A 10,530-nucleotide genomic window follows, 5' to 3' on the forward strand; every position below is an offset into this window, starting at 1 on the left:
CAGTCGGCAGTTTCTGAGAGAGAAGGAATTGCGCACGATGGACTGGCCTGCGCTCAGTCCTGACCTGAATCCCATCGAACACTTATGGGACGAGCTCAAAAGAAGAGTTCGGGCCAGGAATCCAGTCCCTGCAAGCGTGGACGAGCTGAAGACAGCTTTATTAGAGGAGTGGGACGGCATTCCTCAGGAAACTGTCAAAAAGTTGATAAGGTCTATGAGAAACAGGCTGCAGGCTGTAATTAGGGCAAGAGGGGGCAATACAAAGTATTGATTTAAATAAATAAATTTTTATCTTAACATTTTTTGTTTAATTTGTATAATACGATACCCATACCCTTTTTTCCTAAATTCCCGTTTTTCCTACAATTGCGTTCAGACATCATTTATTTCAAAAATGATGAATGGATTTCAATAATAATGATATCAAATTAAAGCTGACATCTTAAGCTTTTAAATGACATATCATTTTTATTATTTCTATTCATAATTTTACTTGTATTAATGTATGTTTGCGCCGTCAAGGCTTGAGTCGATTTGGTTGCTCGCGAGTGTATATAGTGTAAGTTAGGTCCATACTTTTCGTATTAACTACTCATACAAAATATTGATCATATTTCCGCCACCACTCCTGAGTGGCGCTAGCATCGCCAACTTTTTTCACGCGCACCTCTTTGCATACAAAACACAATGTAAACTCTTTGATAGTCTTTTATTTTTTTCTTTTTTAATTTACGGCTGCGTATTCTCTTCCTTTTCAGCCAGTGCTTACCAGTCGCCATTGTTCATAGACCAAGGAGGCAGACGGCAAGGAAGTTGGAACATCAGTCGTCTGCATCGGATATCTCTTCTTCGCTCATTTCCTCTTCGCTGGTCACGTCGGGGTCTGAAGCTTCCGACATGCATCGCTCGCACCAACACACGAATAGGTAGTTTAGGGCTAGCTCCTGAAACAATATGGGCTGTTTTGAAACGTTGCTTTTATGAAACTGCGTACAGACCGGCCCAACGAACGCCCAACGATGGATATTTATCATCCATAATACAAGGCAGATTGCAGCAACGAAGGTCAACGAAACCCGTTCGTTGGCTTTCGTTTGGCCGGTCTGTACGCAGCTTGAGTCGAATGAACGTAGTAAGTATCTCTTATGATAAAATATATTATACTTATGAACAAGTAAACGAATCTAAAATGTGAAACCAAAGATAGATAGATAGGCGATAAGGGGTGAGCCACGTAAAAAAATATCTAGTAGTGCCGCCATTTTAGATTCGTTTCATTACAGGCGTGACTTATACTATTGTTTTCACTGTATACCTAAAGCAATACAATAACTCAATTACCTTCTGCCTAGAATGCCGGGACCGGCCTATCATGCACTCGTCCAAGTAGCTGATATAAATCTCCTCGCCCTCCTCAATATCCTTGACAGCCTTCAGCTGTAGTCTATGGTTGCCGTGCGGGAAGCCTGGCTCGGCGTTAGGTGAACAGCTGTGGTTGCAGGCGCTTTGCACTTGGTAGAGACCCGAGCCTTCCGTGTTGAGGAATGTGCCGGATTCTGGAAAGATGTGAGGTGATTGGTTAGTGGAGATAGAGATATAATTGTAAAAACTATACAGGGTGTTTCAGAAGTGGTATAATAAGCTGAATGAGGATGACTCACAAAGTCATTCTAAACTAGTTTTGTTCTAGAAGGATATTACAGGGTGTTGCAAAAAGGGTATACTAAGCCGAAAGGGGTGACTCAGGGGGTTATTCTGAACAACTTTTGATTCATTTGTTTTGAAAATTCAAGAAAAAAAAACCATAGAAACTTTGTTGGTTAGGTACGTGACTTTTTACTATGGAGAACGAATAATTTTTTTTCGCGAATTTTCAAAACTCGTAGAACAAAAGTTGTTTCGAATGACCCCCTGAGTCAGCGTATTAGTGGCGGGTCCCCCACGCTCTGTATGCTGCACACACTCGCGGCGGGTCCCCCACGCTCTATATGCTCAGTGTCCCTCGCTCAGTGCACACACTGACCGGCGTCGACGCACTGGTACACGTGGTCGAGGAGCGCGTCCAGCTGTCTCCTCTCGTCGTCGGACAGCGGCAGCTGCGGCGCGCGGGAGGCCCACGCGGCCAGCGGGCTGCTGCCCACGCCCTGCCCGTTGGTGCCGATGAGGGCCATGAGGGAGCAGAAGCCGTCCGGGGTCACGAACTGGAATGGAGATGGGCGGTGTGTGAGATGTGGAAGGTAAGTAGGTGATACATCGCCTGAGCCTCCTCGGGGTAATACAAAAGAAAGAAAGCAGGCACTAAAAAGCTACATTGGCCACTCCAGCGCAAACACTTTAATTTTATGATACACTGAGGAGTGATAGGTGTGATGAGGAATACTTATTTAACTGATTCTATAGACATTATTTGAATGTATGGATAAAATATTATTTGATTCAACTATCTTCAATCCATGAGTCTGAGTATCATTTGCAACTGGGGTGGCATACCAATCTCTTTTGCTAACTGTACATAGATTTGATGAGGGCTCCCTATATTTATATTTATATTATCGGGACCATGAGAGTTTATATTCATTGTGCTTACATAATAAATTTGATAGCATTCATACATGTCCATATGCATTGTGACGTGTATAGTATGTACAAATTTACATAGACAGGTGACAAACAAACTGTATTTACTTATAATGTTTGTGTATGTTCACGATCATGACTGTAATCACTGATAGACAGGACAGTCAGAGGTGACACTCGAATCATTGGCACATGCAGTGACGTAGGATGAAGGAGACTTAAGCCTCCTTTATACACAGTGGGGTGCTTCCCACAGAGCTCATAAAATTATGTAAATATTACTATTATGAGAGGATTATGTTGGATACATCTAATATTAGCAAGTACATATTTATTTTTTGAATCTGTGTGCAAATTTGAAAGAGCAGTGACTTCTTAACTCAGTTAATATTTGTTTTGATACAATCCCAATATGTAATAGCATTCTTCCCAGGAGAGGAACATAATCTAACTAAATGTGATTAATAGAATATTTAGAAAGAAAACATGCATAATTCTCACTTTTTTCAGACAGATGCCCATAAACATACCTCTTGTACATTCTCCCCACTCACAACATTGGCTGTCATCTCTCTTAATGTGTTCATTTGACTGGTGAACTGTTCACCAAGCAACTTGTGCACCAGCTCCGCATCTTCATTCACGGTTCTGTGGCAGAACCTCTTGATGGTGGATGCGGCCTCGTCCGGCTGCGGACTCTGGTGGATGTAGGCCAGTATCCGCACGAGGAGCATTATGTTTGTTGTCTCCGGTGGGTAGTGCATTTGTCTGGAAAGATTCAGTATTTGTGATGAATAAGATGTTGCATTTCAAATGTGAAACATGGATTTATACATTTATAAGTTGGTGTACAATGCATAACGTGACCATACGTCCCGCTTTGGGCGGGACAGTCCCGCTTTCAAGCTGTCCGTCCCGCTGTCCCCCGCGAGGGCAAAAATGTCCCGCTTTCTTAAACAGACCATACGATAATTGAAATTACCTACATTTTGTAACTTCATCCCATATTTCCTTTCTTTCTTTTAATCACTTGAGACAACTATTTATATTCTTATCACTTACTCACATAGACTGTAGGGAGAGTAATATGAGTCCGAGTTCCACCGAGACTCCGCGAGTAACTTCGTTCAGTGACGATCATTGATCATTGCTCTATCGTGTATATAAATTGATTTCGCTCTCCTAACAAAGAATAAATGCGTGGGAGTACATGATTTCCAAAAAAGTAATCTGTATTAACTTTTATGAATGTGAAAATAAGATAAGATGCACTATTGATAAAAACTTTAAATTAAACTACTCAAATTATTTAAAAAATCAAAGTATGAGTAAAGTTTTAAAATGTTGTAGCGTCTGGTATGACAACACCCAAAAATTCCGAAAAACTATTTTCCGAATTTGATACACCGAATATGTACCTAATTAACAAAATATTGCAATAACAATTTTTTTAATATAGATTTATAAAAATCGAATACTTACGATTGTTAAATACACGATCGTTAAAAAATACGATTACTTTAGTATACGAAAAATAAAATACAGATTTATTATAATCACGAAAATATCAAATCCGGACAGAATACATCACAATTCGTGATTTTGTCAAAAATAAAATGAACGTTTCAAAAACTTTAGAACCAAAACCTAAAGATAGGTGCGACGATGATCAAAGCGAGGAGGATCGTGTTAGATGCACAATTGCACATAGATATCGAAAAACAATTTGTAGTATTTGTTGTTAAGTTACACAAGAAAGCAAAACAATAGCTCGGATTTTTACGACGTTTAACCTTAAAAACCTTAGGACCTAAACCTAAAGATAGGTGCGACGACGAGCAAAGCGAGGTGGAGTGTTTAGGTACACATAGATGTCGAAAAACAAAGCCGAGCAAAGCAAAAAAAATATTAAATTGTTAACTAAGTTACATTCGGGAATTTGTGTTTTCGGAATATTAAAACTTCGAGATTTGTTATTTAAACAATTCGATATAATAAAAAGTCGTTAATTTAAAACATAGAAATTATAACATTCGAAAAATTTACTTTGGTCATTTTAATAGATCTGTTGTTTGAAATTTCGTTTATCAACTTTTCGTAATTTTCGTTATTCGGAAACTTAAAATTTACTAGAACTATGAAATTCATAATTTAAAAAATCGTTATTTTCATATTCGTAAAAAAGTAATTCGGATTTATGTAGTGTACCCGTCTGGTATATTTATAAAACCATAGTAAGTACCTAAACCATAGTAGGAAACCATAGTAGGTATTAGGTATCCTAAATATACCAACTTTACAAAATTATTAGATAAATATAAAAAAATTGTCACTCACTATTCAGGCATCTCTTTCACATTTCACTCTTTCATCGTAGGGATTGAACTTTCAATTGATGCACTGAGCAAACTGAGCGAAAAGATAAGAAAGAATAATATATATTATGTATCTTTGAGGGATATGAAATTCCGCAGGTGTCCCGCTTTGATAAAAAAAATAAATGGTCACGTTAACAATGCAATATAATACAATACACTGTATATTAATTTTATTATAAAGTTGTGTCATGTGATCAAATTTGATACAATCATATGCTATTTTAAGATCATCATCATCATCATCTCAGCCATAGGACGTCCACTGCTGAACATAGGCTGAACTATTTTAAGATGAATTATGTTTATTCTATACTTATGTTTCTTTGTAAATATGATCTACACATGTATGAACGGTAGATAAATATAAATATCTCACCCAGATAACCGCAGCATATGATGCATTAAAAACAAATAAAGTAGCATTGCAAGCAGCTTAAGTTTGCAGAGATAATAAATGCACAAGTATATCAAACTGTTTCACTAAAGATGTATTATATAAAAAGATCTACCTAAGCAACAAATATTAAAATCACCTTAAAACCTTCCCATATTGTATCAGCACTTCAAAAAACTTACTTCCAAGTGTCCAAAAGCAATACAATAGGATGCTGTGCATCGCTGGGGTCATGGCAGAGTGTCCGATGGTATTGCTCCAGAGCTTTATTACGGCAACCTTCAGAGCAATAGAGGACTCCACACTGGTCACAAGGAACTGGCTGGCCGAACCCAATGTCCACACAGTCGGGGTATGGAAGCACAAAGTCTGGCTTGTTGGCTAACCTCCGCACATTTTGCTCTGGCGTCTCCAGTGGCCTGGGAATTGAGGTGTGTACATATTTAATTCCAAAATCACATACCTCTTAAGTTTAGCATAAGCTTATTTTTAATTAACACTCAAACATTTTATATTTTTCTTTCAGTTCGGCAGATAAGAGATGTCCCGGTAGTAGTGTTCTAGTAAAGGTATGATTTTAATTTGTATTTAGGCAGACAGAAGTGGTTATCAGTTATCACCTACCTCATGCAATGATCGCATGCTATATATCTGTAGGCAGCATTCCACGCAAATTGGCATGAAACCAAGGGATCTTCTTCGAGAATAACATCACCTTCTGCAAACTTTTTAGTAGCAAACAGACCTTTTCCCTGAAAGAAAACATGGTACATGAAATAAATACAGGTAACTACGGATCAGAGAGGTTTTTTATTCAAATACAATTCATAAATTAAATACTTTTTTGCTATTGGAAATTCTTATCTCATATCCCTCCATCATATTTTATTGTAAATAATTCGATATTATTAGTCAAATTTATTGGAGCACTTGAAATTCTTGCGTCGCCTACAATTTTTGAGGTTATAATATAAATACAGAAAGACAAGGGTCTGACATTTAAAAATGCAGAGTAGATTCGTAATTCGTAACTCAGAATAATAACGCCTTCGGTAAATTCTGTTTTTTTTACTATCCTTGGCCTTAGATTTTTTATAAGTCTGTATTTTATAAAAGGCTCAGACCAAATAAAAGGTAATTTTTTACTTAGTTTTTTTATACCTTTGATGTCAACACGACCAATAAAAATATTTTAGAACTACAAACTATTTTATTTTAGGTGAATTCATGAACTACGCGCCACAGATTAAACAAGCGAATAGGTTTTTTTATAATGCTAGTGTAGTGCTACGATTGTATCTTTTATCGATACACCTGAAATCGAAAAAAAGGGCTTAATAATAAATGTTCACCGTGACATGCATTATCAATAATTTATTCTTCATTGATAAAATAATACTTCGTTTAAAATTCTTCAGATTACACATAGAACGAACAGCTTGGTAATCTAGGTATATATGGATTATTTGTTTAAACTTACACTTCAATCAAAAATAATAAGACAATTTCAAAATAACTAACAGGTACCTCTTCAGGTAGTAGGTAATTCATACTAGAGATAAAGGTAATTCACAAGAATTATAAACAAACTTCAAAATACTATATAGTTGCTTAAATTTTGTTTCAACCTTACCTACTTCTGCCTAATCTTACGATTGGTGTCTGCGTATAATTCCCGCCACCGCAGTCAATACGTAATAATGTCTATATAGGTACAAGCTCATTCGCTTTCCGGTGAAGCAGAAGTGTAATTGTATATCTTGAAAGCATAGCCTTGGTTATTGATATCGAACTCAAATAATATTCTGAATTAATATTTAATGATAATTTAATTACCTATTTGTTTCTAAGTACATACCTAAATTAAATAATTATGACCTCGGCAACGATTATAAATAATAAAATACCAAAAAAGTTGGAAAATCTTGAAAACTTTGGAAAATATCAATATTTACAGTATTGCCTAATATGTTTACCCCTTATGTTTATTTCCATGATAAATGTTAACTACATTTTTGTAGCCGGAGAAGTTGATTACAGGTAAGTTCAAAATAATTTATTACACTAAAGGTACTATTTACTCTCTCCTGTTACACAGGGTGAGTCTTTCGTAGAAGCACGGATGTGCAAGTTCTAAAGTGGTTGTTAAGTTCTTCATTGCGATTAAGTTTTGTTATAATGACCTTAGGATATCATGAAAAAAACGTCTGCTCCCCATACACAAACTCACCTAAACACTTTTTATTGTATGGTAAACATTTTTTGGTGATATCCTAAATTAACGAAAGTTGTTAAGAATGACTGAATTATGCACTTTCGTAATCTTATAATTACTATGACTATTCAATACTGTGTATAGATAATGTTACCGGTTTTTTGATGAATTATGTATAGTACCTATCTATAAATAAAGTTTTCATGTAATTCAATAATATAAACACTCATCTTATCTTGTGTTTGTTATATTTATTCAGACCGTCCGTAAGTAGGTAGGAGGTAGTTATGTGATTTTGTAACAAAACGTAGACCTTGTGGATTGTTTTTTCAGGTGCAAAGTACCGGAATGTGAAAATTCTACCTTAATATCGAAATATTCGGCTTACGATGAGAAATGCATGAGACCAGTTTTTCCATCACCAAATTATACTTCTTGCTCTAACCTGACATCGGTACAGTTCGAGGTTTGCGAAGAATGGATTTATGAAAACAACAATAGTATTATTTCTGAAGTAAGTGTGCTCGATAAGTAATTGTTTTAGACAACAAATTAAACATTTTACCCACCAGCATTGACATATAATATTTGCCCACCGCAGTCTATCTATCTGTGTGCTTGTAAAAACCAATAAGATAAAATAGTATAATACAAACATAATCGCAGCCATTGTATTTTTAATTACAGTTAAACTTAGCATGCCAACCATGGAAGTTATCATTAGTTGGCAGCATCCACAATGGGGGTATGATTGTGTCAATGGTTCTTATGGGGTGGATTTCTGACAAGTAAGTCTTGTGGTGCCACGCAACTAAAAAGCTTTATATAAACCTGCAGAGTAGCCATTACAAAGACTAAGCAATACATCATAATACATAGGTATCTTATACTATTTCAGAATTGGCAGAAAGCCGTGTCTCATTTTGTGTTCGGTAACTGGTATAATCGGTTTGATGAAGCTGTGGATAACTAATTACTACGCATATTTAGCGGTAGAGTTCTTGGAGTCCGTTTTAACATCTGGACTTTACACAGTTGCTATTGTGTTGTGTAAGTATGAGCATACCATATTCTAATCTTACTATCATAGGCATATTTGCATTTTAAATTAACTGTATACCTACCTATTTATAATTTATTTCAGTAATGGAAGTTGGAGGCCGCTCTAAAAGAGTTTTAGCTGGCGTTATATTTTCTTACTCTACATACGTTGGAGAAGTAGCTTTTGCATTTATTGCAATTGGGCTTCCTTATTGGAAACATTTAATTGTTTTTATAAATAGCCCTGTGATACTTTTTATTTCATATCAACTCATTTTAAAAGAAAGCACAAGATGGCAGATATTACGGGGACATATTCGAGAAGCAAAGAAAACGCTTGTTATTATTGCAAAAATGAACAAAATTGATATAACTTCTGAGGAACTGAATAACATTAGCGACAATGAATTGAGGCAGATATTGAATATTGAAGTTCAAACAGAAAAAGAGACATTCACTGACATCATCACTTCAAAAGAAACTATGAAAAGATTGGCCGTAACTTCATTTTGTTATTTCACATCAGGTCTCGTCTATTACGGTCTAATGGTTCATTCCGTATTTTTACCTGGAAATAAGTATTACAATTTCGCGCTGGTTGCAGTAGCATCATTTCCTGGGGATTTTCTCGCCTATTTCACATTCAATAAGTATGGTCGAAGGATATCTTTACAGACGGGATATATAGCTTGCGCTGTATTTTTATTACTGCAGTACTACGTTCAAGACAGTAAGTTTCATATTTATTTACAAAACCGGCAGTCAAGTTGTAGGTCTGTATCTCTACTCTAATATCCAAGGCCCGGTATAGGTACCTACATGTTTTCCGAGCTATGACGAGTCATCATAAACCTGTGATGATTGTCAAATACTCACTACAGTTTAATAACCAATATTTATTTACATTTTGTTTAAATATATTATGTAAATTTTTTTCAGCATTGGTATGGCTTAAGATCATCCTCTTTCTCAGCGGTAAATTAGTAACTGCCTTATGTTACACTGGAATATTTACATACAGCCTAGAATTATTTCCTACTAGTGCCCGAGGATCATTGGTAGGATGCGGAAATATGTCATCTAGAATAGGATGTATGTTGTCACCTTTGACAACATTATTGGTAAGTAAAGTATACCTACTAGGTCTATGACCTACTGCATAATTTGCTTTATTTATGGGGTGTAAGCATGGGGATATTATTGATAAAATATTTTTTATTTATCTGTATCAAGCTACATCATATAAATATGCCGTGATACTTGAATCATAATGAAAAATAATAATTGTTATTATAAAAAAAAAAAATATTTAACTATTTATTACATAATAATACATTTTTAAATTCTATACATATCCTGTGACAAATTACTAAAGGCTGGCTATAAAATACCTACTTCATGCTATAATCCTTGGAAGAAACATCTGGCGATGATTAATTTACAGCATAAATTTTACAAAATGTAAATAGGTATTCCAAAATATTACATAAAATTTACAAAATATTATATTTGATTGTTTATCAAGTCAACCCCAACCCGTGCCGTGCCCCAGTAGTGGTTACGTGATGGGTGATGGGTCGTATTCATTCTCAGGTTATAGGTATGCTTACTTTTTCACAGGTTCAAGATATGCCAATGGTTCCAACAATATTATTTGCTGCAACATCATTACTGTCCGGCTTGCTTCTGATGCTTACACCTGAAACGAAAACTATGCCTTTAATGGATACTATCGCACAAATAAATAATTTTAAGAAAAGTTGTGATAAGTAATTAAGAAGCTATATTATAGTTCAATACAAATATATTATGTATAATCATGCAGTGCTTTATTACAAGACGAACATGACTATAATAAATCATCCACCATAAGATTATATGAGTACCGCTATAAAATTGTGTTCTTGTACAAATTAAGAATACCA

General features: G+C 35.5%; 2 protein-coding genes across 3 annotated transcripts; one reads left to right on the forward strand and one right to left on the reverse strand.

Annotated features, from left to right (window-relative positions):
• Nucleotides 1–555: 555 nt before the first annotated feature.
• LOC105392232 (histone-lysine N-trimethyltransferase SMYD5) lies at nucleotides 556–6,367 on the reverse strand. The gene is made up of 7 exons (XM_011563831.3): nucleotides 6,190–6,367; nucleotides 5,974–6,101; nucleotides 5,532–5,768; nucleotides 3,108–3,345; nucleotides 2,024–2,201; nucleotides 1,342–1,556; nucleotides 556–944 (listed from the first exon to the last, which is right to left on the reverse strand). The coding sequence occupies exons 1-7, from the start codon at nucleotides 6,229–6,231 to the stop codon at nucleotides 822–824; spliced, it is 1,161 nt and encodes a 386-aa protein (XP_011562133.2). The 5' UTR covers nucleotides 6,232–6,367; the 3' UTR covers nucleotides 556–821.
• On the forward strand, nucleotides 5,628–10,425 carry LOC125490356 (organic cation transporter protein-like). 2 transcript variants are annotated; one of them, XM_048629341.1, is made up of 8 exons: nucleotides 5,628–5,780; nucleotides 5,876–5,918; nucleotides 7,898–8,078; nucleotides 8,252–8,352; nucleotides 8,463–8,614; nucleotides 8,709–9,335; nucleotides 9,545–9,726; nucleotides 10,226–10,425. In XM_048629341.1, the coding sequence occupies exons 3-8, from the start codon at nucleotides 7,965–7,967 to the stop codon at nucleotides 10,376–10,378; spliced, it is 1,329 nt and encodes a 442-aa protein (XP_048485298.1). In that variant the 5' UTR covers nucleotides 5,628–5,780; nucleotides 5,876–5,918; nucleotides 7,898–7,964; the 3' UTR covers nucleotides 10,379–10,425. The 2 variants fall into 2 exon arrangements, with proteins under 2 accessions (XP_048485298.1, XP_048485297.1); XM_048629340.1 differs by lacking the exons at nucleotides 5,628–5,780; nucleotides 5,876–5,918 and adding an exon at nucleotides 6,647–7,389.
• The last annotated feature ends 105 nt before the right edge of the window (nucleotides 10,426–10,530 follow it).

Source organism: Plutella xylostella, chromosome 23, assembly GCF_932276165.1.
Source record: "Plutella xylostella chromosome 23, ilPluXylo3.1, whole genome shotgun sequence".
Taxonomy (NCBI): domain Eukaryota; kingdom Metazoa; phylum Arthropoda; class Insecta; order Lepidoptera; family Plutellidae; genus Plutella; species Plutella xylostella.